The sequence below is a fragment of the Zeus faber genome, assembly GCF_960531495.2.
Source record: "Zeus faber genome assembly, chromosome: 15".
NCBI classification, from domain to species: Eukaryota; Metazoa; Chordata; class Actinopteri; order Zeiformes; family Zeidae; genus Zeus; species Zeus faber.
The window spans coordinates 12133143-12160574 of NC_137194.1; the positions used below are offsets into that span (position 1 = coordinate 12133143).

Here is a 27432-nt window from a genome sequence, read left to right on the forward strand (position 1 = left end):
TGACTTGATGACAGGAATACAGACATGAGGCAGAGAGAGCAGCAGCAGCAGCAGCAGCAGCAGAACACGCTCCGCCCGCTGCCCTGACGCGGCTGGAACTGTTCTGGGAACGAGTGAGTTCCAGGGTTTTTTGGTTAGTTTGTTTTTTTCTTTCTTTCTACTAGATTTCAGCGGGAGGGAGGGGAAAGGAGGTTCTCCGGGAGCGGAGCACGCCCTTACAGGTCTCATTCTGCCGCTGCGCCGCACCGACATCCCCCAGTCACAGGCAGCGTGAGGCGCAGAACTATTTTCGCCCCGTGGCGCTCCGCGTGGACGCGCCGTCACGCGAGCCCGTGGAAGAGAGAGAGAGAAGGGGGGGGGGAGAGAGAGGGAGAGAGAGACGGTTTTATCGAGAGAGAGAGAGAGAGAGAGAGAGAGAGAGAGAGAGAGAGAGAGAGAGAGAGAGAGAGAGAGAGAGAGAGAGAAACAAATTGTTTGATCGAGAGAGAGAGAGAGAGAGAGAGAGAGAGAGAGAATGGTTTGATCGAGAGAGAGACAGAGAGGGAGAGAGAGCGAGACAGGACGTTTAGTTCCGACGACTTGTCGCAGGGTAGTCGGGTAGATCGTCTCGAATCGGTCGCTGGAAACGACGGCCGCGGGGGGCGGTGGGAGAAGACGCCAAATTGCGATGCCATATGCGGATGCGGAGCCGAGCGGAGGTGGAGGTGCGCCGGGGAAGGCCTCCTCCCCCGATGGGGCGCCACCCCCGTCCGGCCAGCGCGCGGTGGGGGTCCTGTGGTCCTTCGGGAAGAGCCTGGCCGCCCTGCTGCCGGTCTACCTGGCCGGGTACTGCGGGCTGAGCGTCGCCGTGGTGCTGCTCGGGCTCATGCTCTACATCGGGTGGAAGCACAGCCGGTTGGAGAAGCTGCTGAGGCTCCGCTCCGCCATGTACCTGCTGGACAACGAGGTGGAGTTCACCACGGAGAAGGAGTCCAGGGCCAAGCGGGATCTGCCTCCGTGGGTGAGGGGGAATTAATAAGCTTGTTACGGAGTTAAGGGTCGCCTCACGACCGCTCGCACGCACAAGCGCGCTCCACGCGGTAAATAACGGCCGGGCCGCCCGGCACAACTGTCGGAAAGTAACGGGGGGGAAATATGTGGAACCGTCAGGAACATGCTGGGCTGTAATAATCTAACTGTCAGTGGAGATCACACGCACGCACGCACGTGAGATTCAAGACGCGAGGTTGTTATTTGTCACGTGCAGTCGTAAAAGTATGGTGCAGTGAAACGATTCAAGGGTGAACCCCCATTAGGGCGGTGCGAAACGAAGTAATGATAAGCTCAAATAATCAAAATCGGCGAAAAATACACAAGAAAAGAAAAAAATATCCATCATCAATATATATATGTGTGTATATATATATGTATATATGTATGTGTATGCGTGCACGTGTGGTGTTATTGGTCTTCGTGGTAGTTTGGTTACACTGATAATTACATGTTGTCATAACGTGTACATACTCATCCACGACAATGATGATGACTGGTTTTATGTGAATGGGTGAGCTGACGGGGTGGACTGCACGCACGCACGCACGCACGCAGACGCGCGCGCACGCACACACGTAAGCGCACGACTTATTTCCTCACGAGAAACCTGCAGCGACAGTTCGCACGAATTCCCTTCTCGTTTCATGGCATGTTCTTCTGCACCCTCTCTCATTTCTTTTCCTGTTCCACACATTCTTGGTCTGGCCAGGCCTATATTTGGAAATGGCTCCAAATGACTCGAGCAGAGGGAATTCGCACGATGATCAGGACCAGCCCCAAACTAGCCGACATTAGGGGGAACTGACATTGGGCTGGCAGGGGGAAAAAAAACATGTCATGTTGTAATTCTGTGAAGAAAGAAGAAGAAGAAGAAAAAAAAAGATTAAAAGAAGAAGACGAGGATGCTTCGATAGGGGTTTCTGCGAGCCACTTCTCTTTGTCGCTTCCTGTTTAACCACAGCTCTGGCCTTATCTGGTTCCAGAAGCTCCCTGAATCATAACCATCTCTAAACGGTGGAGACCTGGGGCCCCGTATGAGGGGACACAGAGAAACGCAGAAAGCTTGTTAACCCGCTGTGTGTGTTTGTATATGTGTTTGTGTGTGTGTGCGTGTGTGTGCATGTGTGTGCACGAGTGTTTGCATGTGTGTGTGTGTGTGTGTGTAACATCCATATTCATCGCATGCAGATCTCTCACACACAAACGCACACACGGTTTGTTTAATCATAGGATCTTGTGACTGTTTGGAGGAAAGATTAAGCATGTGAAATCGCGGCATGTTCCAGGCGGCTTCCTGAACGCGCACGGTTCATCTATAGCGGCTTGTCAGGTGAAGAACACCGAGAAGATATGGAGTTTTGTTTCGTATAAACAAGGCTAAAAATCCAGTTCACGAATTCAACCCACTCCGATATACTGTAACGCACGACACAGCTACAGAATTATCTTGAGTACCTGCGAAGTGGTTCCTTTCCCCATGACCCGCACAGTGTGTGGCTTTCCACCAGGCTGCCACATTCAACGTGTTGGAAACGTCGTGGCTGAGCTGTTATTGCTTTTTCTCCGCAGGTCAACTTCCCCGACGTGGAAAAAGTAGAGTGGCTGAACAAGGTACGGTTGATTCTCATTCCGGTTTTTATTATTAAAGTGCATGTGTGTGTGTGCGTGTGCGTGTGCGTGTGTTTTGTGTGTGTGTGTGTGTGTGTGTGTGTGTGTGTGCCTGTTTGTGTGTAAGATAAGATAAGATAAGATAAAATAAGATAAACCTTTATTAGTCCCACACCGGGGAAATTTACATTGTTCCAGCAGCAAAAAGGGGACAACAGAAAATAGAGAGCATATCAAGGTAAGCACTATAAACAATATAAAATATATAGAAAAAAAACCAAAACAAAAACACCATAAATAGGAACCAGAGTACTAAGTGTATTGCACATATGTTGACACATTGCACATCAGGGATTGCACTCTCTTTTTGTGTGTGTGTGTGTGAGTAAACCTTTAAACAGTAAGCGGACGGCGTACATAGAACAGCTCACTGCTGTGAACATCCACTTACTTATGATAAATACTCTAGATGCTAAAGACTCTAGAATCAGAATCTGAATCGGTTTATTCCGCCGAGTACATTTATGTCTATGAGGAATTTGTCACGGTGAAGGATTGGATTGGTATATAGTAAGAAAAAAATAATCTTAACAGTTTGAAAAAGTCTCAAAATAAAATACAAACAGAAATACCTAAATATACAGAAATAGCCAAAAATACAGGATAGAAATAGCCAAAAATAAAAATATACAAAGTGTGTTTGTGTGCACAGGATGAATGATTGGTATACCAGGTCTCTTTTCTCAGAACAATCCAAATCCCAAAATGAACACAAAGGAAACAGGCAAATCAGAACACACCATCTCAGCGCGGCCGAGTGGCGCCCCATAAAAAAGTCGTTCCAATGTGTGAATAACCCGCATAGTGTTAAAACAACACGCGGGGACGGTTTAGGGACGGTTCACTCATTTTAAAACAGAATGATCCCACCGCAAACACACACACACACAGTTACAACTGTGCTTAAACAAATCTTTGAAATGAGTCGGGAGTCACTCTGCACAAAAGCATTGGCGAGCGATTTCGACTCACAGACCCGCAAAAACAATTGCCGAGGAAAACCTGGCGTAATTCATATTGAATGCGACTGATTTACTTCATGCACTCAACCAAAAATAATTAATTACTAAAAAAAACAACAACAACATTTAATTAAAAGAATGTTGTCGGGATGAAATAAGTCTTGCGAGAATCCCATTCACAACTCACAGCCGAACCCGACTCACAGTGCTCCCTCGCACACCGAACGTTACACCGACTGAACCAAAACGAACCAAGAGTGGAACAAATTGAACCACTCTTTTTTCCCGAATGATTCACTAAGAACCGAATCTTAAAAGAAGGGTCACAACCTTTTCATCACTGTGATTAGTCCTGGCTTTCAGTGCGAAGTTTGCTGCTAATTTGGCTGGAATTAGATGGAATGGTGCAGTCCTGCGATTTTGAGCTTGCAACACAAGAGATGGTTCCCATTCTCTCTTTTTTTTCCTCAATGGAACTAGATGTCGTTGTGTTGTAATGTATTGTATCGTCCTGAGCACTATTGTGCCTGCCTCCTGCCTCCCACCTCCGCTCCATCGGAGCAGATTATCAACTGTGCTGATGAAGTGGGAGAGAGGGCGAGAGGAGGAGAGTGAGGAGAGGGGGAGAGTGGGGGGGGGGGTTCCCATTAAATTCCTGGCACTCCCTCCCTCTCCCCCCGTCTCGCTCTCTCTGTCCGTCTCGCTCGGTACAGTACGCTAGTCTATCGGTCTATCAGGGCTCGGTGTGGAGGTGAATACCAATAAACAGGGCTCCCTCCTCTGTAGAGGCAAATGTAATGAAGTCCCCGACTCCAGGGGTGTGATCCCTGGAACCGCCCGTGGATCTCTGGAGGTAAAAAAAAGGAAATCATATCTCATCTTAATGAGATGAGTTGAGATGAGATAACACTTTATTCATCTCTGGAGGTAAACATCTGGCATTACAGCAGTAAAACAGTGCAGTTGAGAAAGAGATACACACATGTTTGCACTAACCAGCTACACAAACATGGAGTACAATGATACTAACTAGTAGCACAATACTAACTAGTAGTACTATACATGCTAACTAGAAGCACTATACTAACTAGTAGTACTATACATACTAACTAGAAGCACTATACTAACTAGTAGCACTATTCTAACTAGCAGCACTATTCTACACTAACTAGTAGCACCATATAACACAAACTAGTAGCTCTATACTATCGAGTAGCACTACACTAACTAGTAGCACTATACTATACTAACTAGTAGCAGTATAGTAACAAGTAGAACTATACTCACTAGTAGCACTATACGTGCTAGTAGTACCATACTATACTAACTAGTAGCACTATACTAACTAGTAGCACTATACTACCTGGTGGCACTATGCTATACTAACTAGTAGCACTATAGTAACTAGTAGTATTATATTATACTAACTAGTAGCAGTATAGTAACTAGTAGCACTATACTATACTATCTAGTAGTAATATATTAGCTATTGGCACTATAATTACTAGCAGTATTATCCTATATTAACTAGTAACACTATAGTAACTAGTGGCACCATAGTAACTAGTAGTTCAATACTATATTAACTAGTAGAACTATACTCGCTAGTAGTACTATACTAACAAGTAGCACTATAGTAACTAGTAACACTATAGTAACTGGTAGTACTATACATACTAGTAGCACTAAACTAACTAGAAGCACTATAGTGACTATTAGTACTATACTATACTAACTAGTAGCAGTGTAGTAACTAGAAGTACTATACTATACAAACTAGTGCTCCTTTACTATACTAACTAGTATCACTATACTAACTAGTAGTAATATTATCTACTAACTAGTAGCACAATACTAACTAATGGCACTATACTACTATAGTAGAACTGTACTAACTAGTAACACACTACTTACTAGTAGTACTATACTATGCTAACTAGTAGCACAATACTAACTAGTAGCAGTGTAGTAACTAGTAGTACTATACTATACAAACTAGTGCCCCTTTACTATACTAACTAGTATAATTATACTCACTAGCAGCCTCACACTATCTAGTAGTAGTTTACAGTATTAAGAGTAGTTAAAAAGCACTTTGTAGACGACATCTTAATAATTCATACCTGCTCATGCAGGTATTACTGTATTTATTATCACCTACAGAGAGAATTTCATCTCTATTGATATTTATATTTATGTTTTAAAGCTGAAGCCACACAAGCAAACGCACTGACACGTAGCCCCAGCCAAAGCCTTATAACTCAACATTTTCTGTGCACAGAATATGTTCTGTATATATTTCTATATTTGGTTATTTGCTTTTTTATATTTGTATGTTTTTTGTTGTATTTTTGCCCATTTTTGTTGAATATTTGTCCATTTTTGTACGATAATTGTCTATTTTTGTTGTATATTTGGCTATTTTCTTTGTATATTTGGCTATACTTTTCAGACTAATACATTTTTTGACGGTAATTGTCTGCATAGCAATGCACCGATCCTTCACCGCGCCGAATGACTCTCACGTTAATGTACTTGCCCCGAACGAAGAGATTCTGATTCCGAATTCTGCTCCTCCAGATCGCTGCATAAAGCCTGATTTTGCCCATAAATAACAGGGGAGGCGTTTGGGGCGGCTGAGCCATGTGACGGTAGAAGCTAAAGGCCTCGCGCCACGAGTGCCACTAGCGGCCCCGTGCCGAGGCGTCGGTCGGCAGAACGTCACGCTGACGTGACGCGTTTTATTGCCTCCTCCCCGGAGAGATTGAAGCTGCGGGATAATGTGTGTTGGATGCGCGACAGCGGAGGCAAAATGGAAATGAGTTCAGGGTGTCGGCTGCAGACCAAAATCTCAGAGTGACTCATGCTTAGAGGGGACGTATACAGTAGCATTTATATAAACTGAATTATTATGAATTTTATGATTCGCAGCCCCAATAACAGTTATATTATTATTATTATTATTATTATTATTATTATTATTAATAATAATAATAATAATAATAATAATAATAAAAATAATAATAATATTACTGTTATTAATAATATTATTATTACGATTACTATTATTATTATTATTATTACTATTGCTATTAATAATGTTATTATTATTTTTATCACTACTATTAATATTATTATTATTATTATTATTATTATCATTATTATTATGTTATTTGATTTTCTTTCATTTTCTTTTGTTTTCGTTCTATTAGCAGGATGGAAAAATAGAAATGGTATGCTCCAACTTAAAAAAAAATTAAATATTTTACAGTGTGTCAGAGAGGGCAGAACAGAGACCAGCAGCCTGTGGTATTGGTACTCAAGAAAAAAAAAGTCCCGGTGCCGGTGAACACGGCCAGCAATTCCGGCCCACTTCAAACACTGGATTATCTTAAAAACATTCACTGTTCACCGTGTCAGATCCCGAAGCTGATAAGTCGTGTTTTGTTTTGTGGTTTGGTAACTCTGACCACGCGTCAGCACAGTGTCACAGCTCGTGTTCTATTTGTTGTTTTGCTGTTCTGCAGGATTGCGAAACGAAGGAAGTGCTTTTCTGGGGCTGCGAAGCTGCGCAATTATCACAATCAGATTCTAAGCGCTGTTTCATATCCCAAGAATTTTATTGTGGTGAGGGTTGGTGCATTTCTCTAAAAAAGCTTGGCGATCTGATCTCTATAAAATGATACAACCAAAAAAATAAGATCAAATAAAAATTGCTAAATATACATAAATTGCCAAAAATACAGAACAATAACATCCCCCCCCCCCAAAAATTGAATAGAAAGTTTGATTATATGCACTTTAGGTAGGTGTGTAAGATAAGATAAGATAAGATAATACCTTTATTAGTCCCACAGCAGGTACATTTAGGGGAAATAGAGAGCATATCAAGTACACACTATAAAAAATATAAAATATATAGAAATATAAAAAAAAAAAAAATCACCATACATAGGAACCAGGGTAGGGTAGGGTATACATTACATTTCTAAATGACTAAATAATTATTAAGTAACTAATATTATTTTACTATTATTACTAATATAATATATATATATATATGTACAGTATATATATATACAGTATATATATGTGTATATAAATATATATATATATATATATAAATAAAATCCTAATGTTGCTAAATCATTACTATAATACACTTTAAAAAAAAAAAATATATATATATATATATTTTTTTTTAATACTGTATATATATAAAGATGTGCATAACTATGTCTTGTTATTGTATTTCCTGCTTTTTTTTCTACCCACTGCAACTGTTGATGTGAAAAAATAATTTTAATTCCGGTTTCCCCCCCAAATTCCACCAGATCCTGCAGCAGGCCTGGCCCTTCGTCGGCCAGTATCTGGAGAAGCTGCTGGTGGAGACGGTGGCTCCCTCCATCCGCTCCTCCAGCATCCACCTGCAGACGCTCAGCTTCACCAAGGTCAACCTGGGAGACAAGGTACGCTACACACCCTGCTGTGAACACCCCCAAAATATAAACACGAGGAGAAAATATGAATATAAAGATTGTGGCATGACTGGCACATGGCAAAAGTAATAATTGAAACAAAATATTGGTGTGTCAGATTACATAGGGATGAAGGTAAAATAAGATAAGACTTTATTCATCTTTATTAATCTATTAATAATTGATGATTATTACGACTCTACGCCACTTTTATTAGTAATGCCACAATACTGTAACTTGTACTTACTGTAGACCAGCGGTGGGAGAAGTACTCTATACTGAAGTAAAAGTACAAATACATTGACAATATGACACTAGGGAAAGTGCAAGTACCACATTCACATTTCTACTCGAGTAGAATTGTATAAGTACTTGCTATTAAATGTACTTAAAGTATTAAAAGTAAAAGTATGTGTAATATCCAGTGTCCTGATATAACAGAGCCTATAAATACGCCACAAAGTGCTTCTGTACCACAATTTACAATTCACAGTGTATCCTTAAAATCAGAATTTGAATGGAATTGTAATTGTAATTGTAATTGTAACTTTGAATGATTTTGTCATTCAAATATTAAGCAAAAGATCCAACCACTGGGCCCGGGACAAGGACAAAATAATGAATGTAAGGGGTAAAATGCTTCTCAAAATGAACAAAAATATAATTTAAAACGCTGTTCCAAAGATTCTTATATGATTTTGTTTTTACCATGTCAAGAAGAAAAAGCAACCACCATAGATTTCCAGAAAAACGGAAATCCTGTTTTTATTGTTGTTGTTGTTGTTGTTGTTGTTGTTGTTGTTGTTGTTGTTGTTGTCTAACAAAAACTGCATGCATGTAATGTGAATGTGCTCTAGAAATGTAGTGGAGTAAAAAGTGGAGCTATCTGCTTTGAGGTGTCGTTGAGTAGAAGTCGAAAGACTCCTCGGTGGAATATACTTAAGTACAGATACTAGAAGACAAACTTGACTACAGTAACTTAGTACTTGTACTTTCCACCACGGCCGCAGAGAGATAGTGTACATAGGCCTTATCTCTTATCTGGTTTTAATTTGTGTCTCTTTCCCGACATCGCAGGCGATGAAGGTGATCGGGGTGAAGGCTCACACGGAGCACGACAAGAGACAAGTTCTGCTGGATTTATATGTGAGGTACTCTTATCAGCTCTTCCTATCTGGAGTCTATTTAACTTTTCATTTTCATCTGATTCTCAAACTTTTTACAGTGTTGCATCGCCAGAGATGTTTAAGTCTTAATATAATTATATTATATATAATGTAACATATATGGCCGATGGTTATGGTAATATTGTGGTATAGTTAAATGTTGTCTTTGAGGTGCATTAGAGGAAAGTAATGCAATTTTCTGAACTTCATACAAACCGTTAGTCCAGCCAGTGTCATAATGTGGTCGGTTGATTGCTGAAATGTTCAGCAATCAACCAACGTGAAAGCACCAATATTTGCATTCAAAATGTCGTCAAACTATCTATATACTGTATCGTCCAGCCGTACCTTTTAAACATACTGACTTTTGTCAGATTGAGACAAAAAAAAGCACAATTTACTCAATTATTTTTGCTACGTGCAGTGAAAATAAACAAATAGAACTACTGAGCAAAGTGGCAGCCTGCCTTTAATGTCATAAGAGAACCACTAATTTATCATTTCTATTTATTGTGGGTGCTTTAAATAAAATAAAAAAATAACATTCCAGTTTTTTTTTTTGCATGGACGTCCTATAATTCTACCCAAAAACATTCCCTCTGTCCTCTGCTGCAGCTATATCGGGGATGTTGAAATAAACGTGGAGATCAAAAAGTACTTCTGCAAGGCCGGAGTGAAAGGAATTCAGGTGAGACGACTGAGAAATAACTATAGATGGTGCTGTTATATTTACATTAATTATAATAACATGCAATTCTTGATTATAATTATATAAGCTATACCATGGTCTTTTCTGTAGCTGCATGGGAAGCTCCGTGTGATCCTGGAGCCTCTGATTGGAGATGTTCCTCTGGTGGGAGCCATCACCATGTTCTTCATCCGCAGGCCTGTGAGTGTGGTGGTTAATTTAATTTAATTTAATGAAATTTAATGATTTGTTTCCTTTATTTGAATGAATGAATGAATGAGTTATATAATTTATTTATTTTTAAATTATTATTATTATTATTATTATTAGTAGTATTATTATTATTATTATTATTATTATTATTATTATTATTATTATTAATACAAATCCGAAAAGCCAAACCCACGGACACAAATGAAGCGTCGTTGTTTTCTGGGCAGTCCAGACATTTTGTGGTCCAAGTTCGATCCACATCAATCTATATTTGGAGCAGGAATTTGTGAAAAACAGTATTTCTGAAGGACACAGAGCAGACATACAGGAAGTAGCCGAACAAAGGGAGCTGGGTTGGCGGAACGGGGCGGGCTGGGGTGGTGAAGCGGGGCGATTTGTGAACTCATCATCAAATGTGTTATATAATATAAAATGTGCAGGGTGTTGCTCTGGGGGGGGCTTTGGCATGGGGCGAGGTGCACGGTGCACCGCGGTCCAGACTCCATTGGTGTGTATTGGTTGCTTCACGTAGGATCTGCACCGGGTCGAGACGAGAGACAGCGGGAGCTGATGTGTTCCGTGGGAACTCGTAAATTTGGTTTGAACTGATGCTGCGTTCCATGGGAACTCGGAAAATTGTAATTTGGCTCGATAGGACATGATGCTGTGTTTCGTGGGAACTCGGAAAACTGGGATTCGTGACTAATGCGACTAACCTCGACCCTGTGCATTTCTGCCTGCAGCTATATTCATTATTATTATTATTATTATAAGTAGAGGTAGTAGTAGTAGTAATCATATTAATAGTATTATTATTAGTAGTATTATTAGTATCATTTTATGTTGTTGTAGGAGAAGTAATATATTTTCATTATATTATATCTAAAGATGGCACATATGTAACAACTTCAACCAATCATTACAGAAGCTGGACATCAACTGGACCGGGCTGACCAACCTGCTGGACATCCCCGGCCTCAAGTGAGTTTTAATCTGAAGCTTTTTATTTGAGAGTTCTCTGCAGTGGCTTAGAACCTCTGATCAAATAGAGGACGCCATTTGCGGCTGTTCTCTATTTTATATTTTTCTTGGGCATGTAGTGCTATGGCTCCATGCTTTTATTGTATGTTTAGGTCGTTCTCTAAATAAAAATACAATTAAAGTATTGTCAGACGTGTGCTTTTGTCGTTGTTAAAATTCTTCCTGGCAATACTCCTTAATGACACCTCGTCATTTTTCCTTTTAATTGTATTGAAACTCGATGACATTATTCAACATGATCCCACTGGGAGAGGTCATTGGGTGATTGATCACTGTTGAGAAACCCAGATGTAATGTTTGTTTTTACACAGGCTTTACACTGAATCAACAACGAAGTGGAAGTCCGTTCATTTCTATGGAAAAGTCGGATTCCACACGCGAAAAGCTGTGACACTCTGTGGTGCCTGAATTTGTGTATATATATATATATATATATATAAATATATATATACAGTGTATATATATTAACATAAGATGTTGCCATATTCACCATTAATAAATCAGCTATTTTACGAATGGATCTTGTGTATATTGCCTAAGAAGACGGATTAAAGATATGAAAGGTGTTTTTACCACCCTTTCATTCAGTGAAAATGGAGAAAGGCAAGTTTTGGAAACATTGAAAAATAGAAAGTTGCAAGAAGAGATAGAGTGTTGTGGTAGATCCGACAGGAAAAGCCTGATGCGTGATGTCAAACCTTTAGATGCAGCTCTTCCGATGGCCGCTCGGGGGATGCATCCCACTGAAGGTTGTGTTTTCGGATTCAGTGTAAAGCGGGCTTTACACACGTGCATTTGTTTCGGCAGTAGCCTCTATAGTCTCGATCTATTTGTCCTGTCCTGTCCTTGTCCTGTCCTTGTCCTGTCTGTCCTCCCCCTCCCCTGTGTGTCCCCCTCCTCCCCCTTGGCATCCATGCTGCAGTGCCATGTCGGACACTATGATAATGGATGCCATAGCCTCCTTCCTGGTGCTCCCCAACCGCCTCACGGTCCCCCTGGTGGCTGACCTTCACGTCGCACAGCTCCGCTCACCCCTGCCCCGGGTAACAACCCTCCCAAATACTGGATGGATGGATGGACAGTGTGGAGAGACACGGAATTAGGCACACACCGGCTCGTGTTTTGTTTAGCGCTAAAAAGCTGGATACACTTTGATTTAATTTAGCTGTGTGTGTGTGTGTGTGTGTGTGTGTGTGTGTGTGTGTGTGTGTGTGTGTCACAATCAGAGTCAGTTTAAGTTGTGGAACACCATTCCACAAAACATCAGAGAAGCAGGCTTGGTGGACATCTTTAAAAATTAGCTTAAACATACATGTTTACATACAAGCATTTAACGAATATGACTTATTATTATTATTATTACTATCATTTTTATTATTATCAGCCCTATGGCTATTGCTGATGAAAAACTGACGTTAGTAGTCAATGGATACAATGGATCCGCCGCACTCACAGACAAGATGAATAAAATGTGTATTCATTTTTATCATCTCCGCAACGCGTGCCCAGGCGCAAATGACGGCACCCAGGTCACACAGGTCATGTGATAGCGTTGCAGTCTAGTGATTGGTCAACAATTGGGACCTCACCAACATGACGGAACGCGCAGATGTCACTGACGTCAGATCTTTGGATGTCAGAGATCTGACGAACCCACAGACAATCTGAATAAGGTTTGCATTCAGGGCAGGTCCGACATGGCGTCGTTCCAGTTTCATCCAGATCGGTTCGTTATTGTGGATGGAGTTTGTGATCAACGATCGCAAACCTCACCAAGGTGGCACCACGCACATCGCGCATGCGCTAGTTGGCGAAGTACACAGATCAGCTGATAGATATACAGCATTCGCATTTGGATTTCAACTAAAGGGATATACAGTAAGATACAAGACTCTTAACCATACAGAGTTACAAAGTGACAGGTATAATTTTATATCTATTAAACTTAATTATGTTTGAAAAAAAATATTTAATTTTAATTATTAATGAAAAAAGTATTACCAGAAGGCAACTGGATTACACTAAGCACAGCTTATTAAACGTCATAAATGTATACGCTTCTGAGGACTGGCACGCACCAGAGTAAGTTCTACAAAATAAAAACCCAATAACACCAACTGTCAGAATTTATAGACATTCCAGAGATATCAATGTTTACACATTTCCTATTTTCATTCTTTTTCATCTCATTTCATTATATATCCTCTAGAATTGTCAGTCAGTTAACCCACAAGTCAGTTAAACCCCTTACCTCGGTTCATTTATTTATAGGTTTATAAAACACATTATTGTTGTCAAGGTAGTTTTCTGTTGATTTACAAAGTGCCATAAAATAATTATGTTCCTCAAAATGGATTAATAATCATGATCAATAATCGTGCTCACCATATTGAATAAAATAATGGTGATTATCATTTCAGCCATAATCATGCAGCCCTGCTTCCAAATGATAACGGCCGTTAGTTGTGGAAACCCACCCACTGCCGCAAACACCACCCGATCACAGAATTGCACTGTAACCAGGCCCAAACAAATGAAATTCTGCAGTCACAAAACACACCAGGACAGAGAGCCAAAGCACACTCCTCCGTTGAACTTTAATGAAGGGCTGACTACCCTGGACCCCGCCTATTGCTGCCTTCAGCTATATTTCTTATTATTTTTTCTCTCCTCAATTGTAGTGTCCATTCACTTTAAATCATTAATTACTGTTAACCATTAATTCCGCAAATGTCTGTTAAGCATTTCGAGCTGCGCATCTTGAAAGGTGCTATACAAATAAAATGTATTATTATTATATAATTATTATATACAAATTAGAATTTGTGATTGTGAGGATTGGTGCATTTTGCTGCCCAAAATTAGCATGCAAAAAAAAGGGCCAAATATAATATAGAGCAGAAATAGCAAAATTGATAGAAATATATGCAGGATATACAAAGTGTGATTCTAGATTAAATTGTCACAGGATAAACAAAAAGGGTACAAGTTATTACTATGGGTCAATAGATTGTGAGACAATGAAATAAACGAAAAAATACCCCAGAAAAAGCGATCTATAAACCTAACCTAAAAAATAACGATGAATGGCAAAACATTTGGGAACGTCCAAAAAGCCTCGCATAATATGTTATGTTGATTTTAGGGCGTGGTGCGCATCCACCTGCTGGAGGCTGAGGACCTGACGGCCAAGGACACCGTCATCAAGGGCCTGATCGACGGGAAGTCGGACCCCTACGCCTTGCTGCGCGTGGGCACCCAGACCTTCACCTCCCACCACGTGGACAGCAACCTCAACCCGCAGTGGAGGGAGATGTTCGAGGTGAGGAGGGGGGAGGGATGGAGGGATGGAGGGGTGGAGCCGTCTGGATTTTGTATTTGATTTTTTTTTTTTTTACGACCGTAAATTGTGATTCATTGTGTCATTGCGTTACACTAGCTCTATGCCGGGTGTTTAGGCGTCCGTGTCCTTGCTTTGGAGCGCTGAGACGCTGTTAATCTCCTTCGGTCATAAATAATCGTCTGGCGCTCTGCAGTTTGGGCAGATTTTTATCTCCAGGGGCTTACAGGAAACAAACGATTATATAAAAAAAAAAAAAGAGGCTTGTGTTCCTTGTTTCAATGTTTTTCTACCTCTAGTTGCAGTAAGAGCCCGGGTGTGGCGTGAAAACGTTTAAAATTCCACTTTTGCATAAAGAAATGATGGAAATTGGCGCTTGTGTTGCAAGATCAAAATTGCACGGCTGTACTAATTCATCAGTTCCATCTGAAAGAGCAGCTCTGTTTTCGTCAGAACAAGTTTCACACTGAAAGTAATGACTGTAGGCGGTGACGAAAAGTTTGGCTTTTTTTTTTCTGAGATTCGGTTCTGGACGCGTCACTGCGTCAAGTGCAATAAGAGTCGTTGAGGGTCAGACGAGTCGGTTCGGCTCCAAGTTGTGAACGGAATTCTTGCAAGAATTGTTTCATTCTGCCACAGGTTTTTACTTTGGCGGAATGCAAAGTGTAAATCAGTCACATTCAATATTAATTCCGCCAAATACCTCACTTGCACTTTAATTTAGTCATCAGTGACTATTTTTACATTTTGTCATTTGAAGATTTACTCTTTTGCCAAAGTGACTCCAGACTCCCGACTCATTTTAAATATTTGTTCGCTATGAACGAATCATTTGCAAGACTTGCATCACTAATGATAGTAGGCCACAATAATAAATAGCAGTTATATTGTACATGTTTGTGACGTTTTTAGGGTTTAACAAGATATTTCATGATTTTTTTTTTTTATAGTAAAGGTGTGCCGTGGCAAAATCGAAAGTTTGGGAAACACTGGCTTATTTGGTCAAAACAAACAATTTAGGATTTCACCAAAACAATTACTTGATATTGATATGGGATCAATACGGTGTTTTATAGAAGCCAGACCTTGCATGTCCTTGTGTTATTGTGTCATTTGTGTGTGTATCTATATCTGTGTGTATTGTGTATTTGTTTTGTTTATGTGTGTGTGTGTGTGTGTGTGTGTGTCTGCGTGTGTGTGCGTCTGTGTGCGCGTGTGTGCGCCTGCGTGTGTGCGTGTGTTTGTGTGTGTGTGTGCGTGTGTGTCAGGTGATTGTCCATGAAGTACCTGGTCAGGAATTGGAGGTGGAAGTGTTTGACAAAGACCCAGACCAGGATGACTTCCTGGGGAGGTTTGTTCATCCACTCGTCCATTCATCTCACACCCATTTACTTTTGTCTCACTTGCTTCTCACGGCGTCTCCATTTTGTGCCCATCGCCCATAATCACAGTTTCATAATCACGGGATGCCATCTTGTTTTTATTTTTTATTTATTTTTTTTTTTTTTCTATCTATGTAGCTGTGTCATTCTTCCTCATTTGCTCTCTTTCTTCTTCTCTCTCTTTCTTGCTCTCAGGGTGAAGGTGGACCTTGGTATTGTGAAGAAAGCCAGAGTAGTGGATGATGTGAGTTGTGATACTTAATTTTTGTATTATACTCAATAATATTTTGTTATTAGAGGTCTGTCCCGCGGCGATTGTTGTTCGGATTATTATTGTTGTAATTATTGTCCTTGCGCACTTTCAGATACTTTCAGCCTGAAAAATCCCAAGAAGAGTCATAATAATAAAAAAATGAGCAAAACTAATTGGGCTCCAGCCTTGCGGGCTGGACCCCTAATAATAATAATAATAATAATAATAATAAACGTGGGAATACAGTGAATCCATGTATTTTATTCTGCTGTATCTTTCATTATGTGTTATATAAAAGAACCAGAGTTCCTTGTAAAACTGCAGTAATTCCTGTTACCATGCGGCAGTGGAGCCCACTACCCTCCTTTTCCCTGCCCTCTCATCCGGAGTAAATTGAAACTGAAATGATTCAGATGGGACCAATGTGTATTTAACCACCCCCCTGGTTCTGGTTCTGCCCACAGTGGTTCAACCTGAAGGACGTTCCATCTGGCAGCGTCCACCTCAGGCTGGAGTGGCTCTCACTGCTGCCCTCTGCCGGCCAACTCAGCGAGGTGTGTCTGATTATTATTCATTTTCTTGTGAACGCGGGATGACAGGTCATTCTGTTCACATTCCCTCCTTCTCCTCCTCTGACTTTTTTTTTTTTTTCTTTTACTCCCTCCTCCCAGGTGATCCAGAGGAACCAGAACCTGACCAGTAAGATGGCGGACCCTCCCTCCGCTGCCATCTTAGCGGTTTATCTGGACAAAGCCCAAGACCTCCCTGTAAGAACTGATAGATAGATAGATAGATAGATAGATAGATAGATAGATAGATAGATAGATAGATGGATAAAGTTATAGGAATAAGAATAGCAAATAGGAAATGACAAATTAAAGATTTTCTGAAAAATTACAAATACAATAAACCTAAAAGTAAACAACAAACAATACAAACTTGGCAACACACTTACCTAACCATAAACAAACAGACTGATATTAAACTAAATATAGCAAAAAGCAATCAAATCAACAAAAAAAACAATGGACAAGAAAATAGACACAACAAACCTTAAAATTAAATAGAAGATAGAAAACAATTTCACTGTTCGATATACACACCTGACAACAAACAATAAACCAAAAAGATACACCTAAAATAAAATATTCTTTTAACCAGTAAATACAATTGTTATTTTAGTTTGATGTCCCATGTTCATGTATTGTTGTGTGTGTGTGTGTGTGTGTGTGTGCGTGCGTGCGTGTGTGTGTGTGCGTGTGTGCGTGTGGTGTTGTCCAGATGAAGAAGGGCAACAAGGACCCCAGCCCCATGGTCCAGCTGTCCATTCAGGACACCACCAGAGAGAGCAGGGTGAGGACCATACTAGTTTATATTATATTATATCGTATTATATCACATCATATCATATCATATAATATCATATCATATCATATCATATCATATCATATCATGTTAAACGACGACAGAAATGTTTCAATATTTGCCCCTGTGTTCCTCAGACGTGCTTCGGCACCAACAGCCCTGTGTGGGAGGACGCCTTCACCTTCTTCATCCAGGATCCACGCAAGCAGGACATTGATATTCAGGTAGGATGTCCAAACCGGCTCATCGCGCAAATTTATCCAACTCCATCCAACTGTTGGATGAAAAAAAGTAGCGCTGATTGAAAAGAAGATTACTATGGTAAATAGCTTATTGATTTTCCCTCTGGGGCAACACTGCACTGCGTATTTCAGTCCATAAAGGAAATGTTTAGTCAAATGAATCAATCATTGAAATAACACTGTTATAACACCGCAGACTTGACCTGTAATAACTAAGTATTTAGTTATTACAGTTATTAGTTAGTTATTAGTATTTAGTCAAACTAAGGTTTGTATTTTTGTGTATGTGTATATTTTTTCAGTTTTTATTTTCAAAATTGTTATTGTTTTTATTTTAACATCTTTATTTCTATTTTATTTGTTTTATTTTGTGTCTTTTATAATAATAATAATAATGATAATAATAAAATAATAATAATAATAATAATAATAATAATAATAATAATAATAATAATAATAATAATAACCTATATTTGTATAGTGTTTATCATACACAATCTACTTCTTCTTCTTCTTCTTCTTCTTCTTCTTCTTCTTCTTCTTCTTCTTCTTCTTCTTCTTCTTCTTCACTGATCAGTCTTCAAATCAGTCACATCAATCGGGCTTTGCCCTCATGAAATATATATATAACATCTGTTCTTAAATTCATAATAATCCCCGGCCGTCGCTCCCCCCTGGTGTGAATCCTCCATGAAGGTGAAGGACGACGACCGGGCCCTGGCCCTGGGCAGCCTGACCCTCCCCCTGGCCCGGCTCCTGACCAGCCCCAACCTCACCATGGACCAGTGGTTCCAGCTGGAGAACTCCGGGTCTGCCAGCCGCATTTACATCAAAACGGTTCTGAGGGTCAATATCACACACGTATATGTATATATATATATATACATGGAATTCCTCATAACTTCTTAAAATGGCGAGCAGGGAGGGAGACCGGGAGGCTGCAAGAACTGGGCTCAAGCCGCTTTTTTTTTTGCCAAGAATTCCATCCTAAAATCAAGGTTGGATGCTGGATCTTCAGACCCTGTTAGTTACAGCTTGCAAATAACATTTATTGGAGAGGAAAACAACTTTTTCTGTCGTAAAGCTTGATTTACAGCAAATCCAAAAACGCATGTGCTGTTATAAATGTGTATATAAAAGCCTTTCATACATCAACCAACCAACCAACGATCAATCAATCAGTCGATCAATCAATCAACCGTTGGTTTTGCTCCCCTGCTCTGGTTATTCCCTCTGTAGAAGAGGCAAAAGATCTCAAATCTGCGCTTTATTCACCGCTTTGTTTTCGTCTTGGTCGTTCCTCCAGGTGTTGTGGCTGAACGAGGACGCCACGCCCACCACGCCGTCTCCCCGGCCCTCGGGCCCTGGGTCAGGCGCGTTGGGTCCCGGCGGGATCCCGTCGGAGGCCGGTCCGGGGGGGCTGGGCGGGGCGGCCAAGCCTCTGGCCACGCGGCCCCAGCACAGCACCCCCGACCCGGAGTTCGCCACTGAGGTAAGACGGCAACAGGAAGATGAAGTCCACCGCTGTGCGCTCACTTCCTGTCGCTCTGTCGCGGTCAAACCTCTAAATAATAACTTGTTAAGCGTTATGGCGATAATTCAGTTGTGTTCGTGTGATTTTGGCACCAGCCCTGGTTGTTGGGCTTCTGGCAAACTCAGAATTTCCCAAAAGGTTCTCTCCACTGCAGACAAAAAACAATCAGTAGATTTTTTTTTAACTGTACTTTTAATATTTATACTTTTATGTTTAATTAATGTTTAATGTTTGCTGTGCATTGTGGTTCGGTAACTGCGACACCGCCCCCCAGTGGACACGTGACGTTATACACAAAAGCTGTTTAAGTATAAAAGCAAACAGCCCTGCCGATGTCTCCGAACGACGCTCGTCTCCCTGTCTCCTAGCTTGTCTCCTCGTTTCCTAGCTTGACTCCTAGTGTGTTTCCTTGACACCCCCCCCCCCCCCCAACCACCCCCCACTCCCCAGGGGGTCCTTCGTATCCACCTGGTGGAGGCTCAGAGCCTGATCGCTAAGGACAACTTCATGGGGGGGATGGTGAAGGGGAAGAGCGACCCCTACGTGAAGATCCGCGTCGGGGGCATCACGTTCCGCAGCCACACCATCAAGGAGAACCTCAACCCCGTCTGGAACGAGCTCTACGAGGTCACAACACACCACCCGCATCCCCGATCTATTCCTGATTATTCATGTGGAACATAAAGACTTTTAAGTGTATTTTGGTTTTTTTTTTTTTTTGCTCCAGATTATTTTGACTCAGCTTCCAGGTCAGGAGGTCCAGTTCGAGCTCTTTGATAAAGACATCGACCAGGACGACTTCCTGGGGAGGTGGGTCGAAACCAAATAGAAATTCTGATTAAGATCGACAATGACATTTTGTTTAAAGTGAGGGATGAAAAATGGAAAAATGAAATGAAATTTCCTTTTTAAAAGCGAAAGAAAAGATGACAATGTCAAACGAAAATGTGTAAACTCAAAGTGAGGTCCTGGTCTTCCAGGTTCAAGCTGAACCTACGAGACATCATCAGCGCGCAGTTCATCGATACGGTTTGTGAGAAACACTAGAATAATGTAAATTGTCCTTGTCCAATTATTTTTTTTAGTAATTATTATTATTATTATTATTATTATTATTATTATTATTATTATTATTATTATCATTATCATTATCATTATCATTATCATCATGTTATTGTTATTGTTATTATTATTATTATTATTATTATTCATATTATTATTATTATCATTATTATCATTATTCATGTTTTTATTCATCATCATGTCATTATTGTTATTGTCTGTTGCAGTGGTACACTCTGAATGATGTGAAGTCAGGCAGGGTTCACCTGGTGCTGGAGTGGCTGCCTAGAGCCTCTGACCTCAGCAGACTGGAACAGGTTGGTTTCCTTCCCTCCTTCCTTCCTTCCTTCTCCTCTATCACATCCTTCCTCCCTTCCTTCCTTCCTCTCTTCCTTCCTTCCTTCCTTCCTCCCTACCTCCCTTCCTTCCTTCCTATCCTCTCTCCTTCCTTCCTTATCTCATTCTTCCTTCCTTCATCCTTACTTCCTTCCTTCATTCCTTCCTTCCTTTCTCCCTTCTCTCCATTGTCCTTCCTTCCTTCCTTCCTTCCCTCCTTCCTTCCCTATCTCCTTCCTCCCTCCCTTCCTTCCTTCCTTCTCTCCACTGTCCTTCCTTCCTTCTCCCCTATCACATCCTTCCTCCCTTCCTTCCTTCCTCCCGTCCTTCCTTCCTTCCTTCCTACCCTCCTTCCTTCCTTCCTTCTCTCCATTGTCCTTCCTTCCTTCCTTCCTTCCCTATCTCTTTCCTCCCTTCCTTCCTTCAGTCCACTGTCCTTCCATCCTTCCTTGCTTTATTCCTATCTCCTTTTCTGTTTCCTTCCTTCCTTCCTTTCCCATTCATTCTATCTTTACCTCCATCCCTCCTTTCTTTCCTTCCTCTGTTTCTTCCTTCCTTCTTACTTTGCTCCTATCCTTCTCTCCTTCCTTCCCTTCTTCCTCCCTTTATTCATGCCTTCCTTCTCTCCTCCCTCCTTCCTTCCTTCCTCCCTCCTTCTCTCTTTCTTCCCCCCTTCCTCCCTCTCTCTCTCTATGTCTCACCCTCTCTCTCTATCTGTCTCACCCTCTGTCTCTCTCTGTCTCTATTCCTCCAGATCCTCCAGTTCCAGCTCTATCAGTCCTTCCAGAACAAGGTTCTTCCTTCAGCAGCCGCGCTCTTTGTGTACGTGGAGCGCGCCCATGGACTCCCGGTGAGTTTCATTATGTGGTTTGAAAACAATATTATTCTGGGATGTCATGAATCTATCCGGTCTACATGGTCCGATCTATTCCCTCTCAGTTGAAGAAGAGCGGCAAGGAGCCAAAAGTTGGGGCAGAGATCACCCTCAAAGGGACGTCACACCGTACCAAGGTGAGACGTCACATTTTTATTACTTCTTCTTTCGTGTTTTTTACGCCTTTCATTCAGTGCATTATTTGAATATACAAGGAATTTGTGATGGTGAGGATTGGTGCATTTATTTTAATAAAGAAAGAAAAATAAATAAATAAATAAATTCAATAGAACAATATTAAAAATAAAGTTTAAAAAAAGGTATACAAATAGCCAAATATACAGAAACAGCCAAAATACAGAACATAAATAGCCCTGTAAATATCGATAAATAAATAAAATAAATACAAATAAATATCCAAAATATCCAATGTGTGGTTCTCTCCAAAGATCTGTGAGCGCTCCACGTCCCCGCGGTGGGATGAAGCGTTCCACTTCCTGGTTCGAGACCCCAGAGAAGAAACTCTTACTGTCAAGGTGAGATGTATAGGGCTATTTAAACTATTTACTTGCATTATTTATATTATTTATAACAGTCCACGCATGGTACAGTGACTTAAAAAGTGTGTATTTGTGTGTGTAGCTGTCCCACAGCTGGGGCCAAGCACTGGGCTCCCTGGTGCTCCCCCTCAGGGAGGTGCTGAGCCAGCAGGGTTTGGTCCTGGACCGCTGGCTGGGCCTGGAGGGGGCCCTACCCGAGAGCCAGATCCTGCTGAGGGCCACGCTCAAGGTACGGGCAGAAGTTGAACCTTTTACATCCCCTCGCGCTTTGTGGAGTGTTCTGACGCAGTGTGGTACATCCCGCAGCTTCTGGACACTCAGCTGGCCGTGTGCCGCAGTGGATCCGACGGTGCCGGGGGAGAGGACGGGGAGCACTCCATCCCAAAATGGGACCCGTCCCACCTGGACCTCCGACACCGGCCGGGGTTCTCCGTGTGAGTCACACATGGTCCCCTGTGTTTCATCACTGGTGGTAGCATGGTTTCCAATCTACTGATGGCTTGATTTATGAATCTCTTATTGGGTATTTAAAGGTAAACAGGAGCTAATTCTAATGATAATAATGCTCATGATATTTCCTGTTCTGTGTCTCTAGAGCGACAGATCATGGATACACAGGCGGCCAGGTGAAGCTCTCCATCGGTTATTCCACAGAGGAGAGCAGGCTCTACATCACTGTGCACTCCTGCAGGTACATAGATGGATGGATGTGTGGATGGATGGATGGATGGATGGATATGTGGATGGATGGATGATATGTAGATGGATGGATGGATGGGTGGATATGTGGATGGGTGGATGGATGGGTGGATATGTGGATGGGTGGATGGATGGGTGGATAAGTGGGTGGATGGATATGTGGATAGATGGATATGTGGATGGATGGATGGGTGGATATGTGGATGGATGGGTGGATATGTGGATGGATGGATGTATATGTGGATGGATGGATGGATGGGTGGATATGTGGATGATAGATGGATGGATGGGTGGATATGTGGATGATAGATGGATGGATGGGTGGATATGTGGATGGACGGATGGATGAATATGTGGATGGATATGAGGATGGATGGATATGTTGATGGATGGATGGATATGTGGATGCATGGATGAATGGATATGTGGATGGATGGATGGATGGATATGTGGATGGATGGATGGATGGATGGGTGGGTGGATATGTGCATGGATGGATGGGTGGATATGTGTATGGATGGGTGGATATATGGATAAATGGACGGGTGGATGGATGGATAGATGGATGGATGAATATGTGGATGGGTATGTAGATGGATGGATGGGTGGATATGTGGATGGATGGATGGATGGATATGTGGGTGGATTGATGGATAGATATGTGGATGGATGGATGGATATGTGGATGGATGGATGGATGCATGGATGGATGAATGGATATGTGGATGGATGGATGGATGGATGAATGGATATGTGGATGGATGGATATGGGAATGGATGTATGGATATGTGGATGGATGTATGGATATGTAGATGGATGGATGTATGGATATGTAGATGGATGGATATGTGGATGGATGGATGTATGGATATGTAGAAGGATGGATGTATGGATATGTAGATGGATGGATATGTAGATGGATGGATGTATGGATATGTAGATGTATGGATGTATGGATATGTAGATGGATGGATATGTGGATGGATGGATGTATGGATATGTAGATGGATGGATATGTGGATATGTAGATGGATGGATATGTGGATGGATGGATGTATGGATATGTAGATGGATGGATATGTGGATGGATGGATGTATGGAGCTACGAGCCGAAGCAGTCAATGCAGCGTCGTTATGATTGCGCAACCAAAATAAATTCAATGAAACTAAAATTGTGACAATTTAAATGTACCTCTTCAGTCAACATGCTTCTTTGTTCTCTTATTTCCAAAGTAGTGTTGATCATTTACATGGAGCGCTCTGAGGAAAATGTAAAGCAATCCGGTTGTCTTTGCGACAGTGACGCAAAAGTTGTCTATTGCACCTCTAATTAAAACAAAAAAATATGTATTTTTTTGGCAATATAATACATGAATACAATAAATTATATTCCTATTTATTTCTTGCACTTTTTAATAGACACGTGGGCACATCTTGCAGCATCAATGGCTTATGATGTTACTTTCTAAATGGTTTGAACAGATTTTTGTATATATTTTGTGTATACTTTGTATATCTATATATATACTTTTTATTTTTTTTTTTTACGCTAATCGTCCGTAGCAAAACGTACCAATCCTCACTGTGACAAATCCCTTGTATATGAAAATGTACATATGTACTGAATAAACTGATTCTGATTCTAATTATAAGGAAAATGAGCCTTAGCATCACAAAATAAAGCAAACTGATTTTGGTTCGACTATTAATGAAAAATGTACTCAATGTAGGTTGGATTGGACAAAAGCTTACAAACAAAAGTAATTTATTTTAAATGTCTAATGTTAATTTCTGTGCACCATTAGAGCCTTGGCAGCTTGTTCTAAGGACGGAGCCGACCCCTACGTCACCCTCGTCCTGCTCCCTGACAAGAAAGGAGCGACCAAGAGGAAGACGGGGACCAAGAAGCGAGACCTCAACCCAGAGTTCAGCGAGAGGTAAATCTCAGAAATTGTGAGTTGGTTTTTTTTAACTAAATGTTTGGTATTGTATTTAATAATACCCTTTCTCCATGTGTTCTATCCCCAGGTTTGACTTTGATTTCTCTATGGAAGAGTCCACGCAGAGAAGACTCGACCTGTCGGTGAAAAACAGCGTCTCCTTCATGAGCCGAGAGAGGGAGCTGATCGGGAAGGTAGCTTCAGAGTAATCTCCCAAACGTTGTTCATTGTCTCTCAAAGTCGATTGTCTGGTGCTATTAACGGTTTGTGTACACAGACTAGAGCAGTTAAAATTCCACTTAAAATGCATAAATAAAGGCATCCATCTCTTGTATTGCACGATCAAAATTGCAAGGCTGCACTTATTCACCGGATTCATCAATTCCAGAGAGATTAGCAACAAGTTTCACTCTGAAAGTGAGAACTATTAATAGTGATGAAAGGTTTGACTCTTTTGTCAGATACGGAAAAGAAAAGAGTCGTCCGATTTCTTTGACTCCTGTTTCCTTCGGTTCAATCAGAGTAACGCACGCTGAGCGGGGAGGACTTCCTGAACGATGGGAGTCAAAAGAGTCGGTTGGAGCTCTGGGTTGTGAATGGAATTCTCCCAAGAATCCTTAAATTCTGACAAAATTGGTCTTTGAATTGGCCCTCAGTGATTATATTCACATTCTTCTTCATAATTAATTTGCCGGAGTGACTCCAGACTCCTGAGTCGTTCAAAATATTTGTTCGCCACAAACAAGTCGTTTCTGAGTCTTGCGTCACGACTATTAGCAGTAGGCCATAATAATAATAAGCACAATTATAGCCTTTGTGACGTGTTGTGACATTTATTTGTTAACAGGATAGTGGTGTGCAGTGGAACTATTAGTCTCTATATTATTCTACCATAACGTGTGTCTTATCCTATCGTATCTTATTCCTCTGTTTCCTTATTGTTCTCAGTTGCAGCTGGACCTCGACCAAGTGGACCTCAAGACTGGAGTCACACAGTGGTAAGTACAGTTTATTTATTTATGTTATCAGTTTTATATTTATATTTATATTTATCATTAGGTTTATTGTACATCATCAAATATTTACTGTTCAGTGTTTATTTTTAGGTTCATTTTCTGTATTTATTCTTATTGTACATTTCCCTCTGGGGATGAATAAAAAAACCTATCTATCTATCTATCTATCTATCTATCTATCTATCTATCTATCTATCTATCTATCTATCTATCTATCAAAGCATGTGCATGTGTGTGTGTGCGTGCATGTGTTGTAGTGTGGTGTGCTGTGTGACAAATAAAGATTCTTCTTCTTATTATTCTTCTTCTATCTATCTATCTATCTATCTATCTATCTATCTATCTATCTATCTATCTATCTATCTATCTATCTATCTATCTATATATCTATCTATCTATCTGTCTGTCTATCTGTCTGTCTGTCTATCTGTCCGTCTGTCCGTCTGTCTGTCTGTCTGCCTGTCTTTCTATCACAGCATAATAGAGTTTCATGTATTATTTCCCAGGTTCGATCTGACGGCAGAGCAGACCTAGAGCAGCTGGATCTCCACCTCCATTAGGGCGCCAGGATCGCTACTTGACCGCGTATTTGTCCGCTCCATGTTTCATTCAGTTTATTAATGCGCAATAGAGTCACTGCTAAGCAACGCCCACCACATAACACAGTAGATCAGTATTCATACCATTTATATAAGGTGTTAATGAATTTTTTGGGACTGAATAGATACTTGATAAATATGCAACTGTGTTGCAGAAATATTATATATGTGGGTTATAGCACTTAATAGCCCTGTTCAAATACTATCCTCCAAAAAAAGGGCTTGTGCTGTCGTAATTTGATGTATTTCTAAAGTATTGTTAAACTAATGTTAAACAACATGTGCTCATTCGTGCATCTAATTTAACAGAACGTAGCATCATTCATTTGAGTATTATTTTCTACACACTTAAAGCCATTACTTTTGTTATTCTGTTTATATATGTGGTTATATCATTGCCTTATATATATATATCTATATATATATATAGATATATATATATATATATAGCAAAACTGTGCACAAATTTTGAGAAATGTATCTGCATTGTGTTTGAAATGAAGAAGTTTTTATATGTTTTAACCAGATTTATCTAAAACGTTATTTTCTAATTTAAATGTTAAACAGAGTTGGACCCTTGCATTTTTCACTGAAAGCAGGAGATAGGATATTATAAGCAAAGTCTAAATCACTGTGCTTTTATTTGAATTTATGAAGAAGAAAATTTATTGATGTAGAAAGCATATAACTTGATATTCTAAACCTCTGTGCTAATTTGTGAATGTATGTGTTCGATGTGGCCAATCTAAACAGGGACGCACTGTAAATATAAAATATCAGAGTTGATGGATAAACAGAGATTATGAGCCTGTTTTTCTGTGTTAACATGCTAAACAGTTATCAAAGCGATGGATTACAGATGGTAAAAGAAAAAAAAAAGACAAAAGTCCCTGTCCCATCTCAGCACTGTCACTCCACCGCAAAGGCTTGAAAACAATATCTGTAGTAGTGGAACAGTTAGATTAAATAATCTGCTTCGAC

At 40.6% G+C, this 27432-nt stretch overlaps 1 protein-coding gene across 1 annotated transcript; it reads left to right on the forward strand.

The window, feature by feature from the left end:
• Positions 1 to 545: 545 nt before the first annotated feature.
• esyt1a (extended synaptotagmin-like protein 1a) lies at positions 546 to 25838 on the forward strand (the record flags this gene model as incomplete). Its single annotated transcript, XM_080015830.1, has 30 exons — positions 546 to 1000; positions 2602 to 2643; positions 7997 to 8131; positions 9218 to 9291; positions 9922 to 9994; positions 10106 to 10195; positions 11133 to 11188; positions 12171 to 12291; positions 14394 to 14570; positions 15857 to 15939; positions 16166 to 16214; positions 16688 to 16777; positions 16895 to 16990; positions 17505 to 17576; positions 17726 to 17812; positions 18527 to 18676; positions 19137 to 19322; positions 19815 to 19991; positions 20092 to 20174; positions 20345 to 20393; positions 20654 to 20743; positions 21517 to 21612; positions 21702 to 21773; positions 22086 to 22172; positions 22279 to 22425; positions 22503 to 22630; positions 22792 to 22887; positions 24702 to 24833; positions 24925 to 25030; positions 25785 to 25838. The coding sequence occupies exons 1-30, from the start codon at positions 668 to 670 to the stop codon at positions 25836 to 25838; spliced, it is 3231 nt and encodes a 1076-aa protein (XP_079871956.1). The 5' UTR covers positions 546 to 667.
• Between the last annotated feature and the right edge of the window lie 1594 nt (positions 25839 to 27432).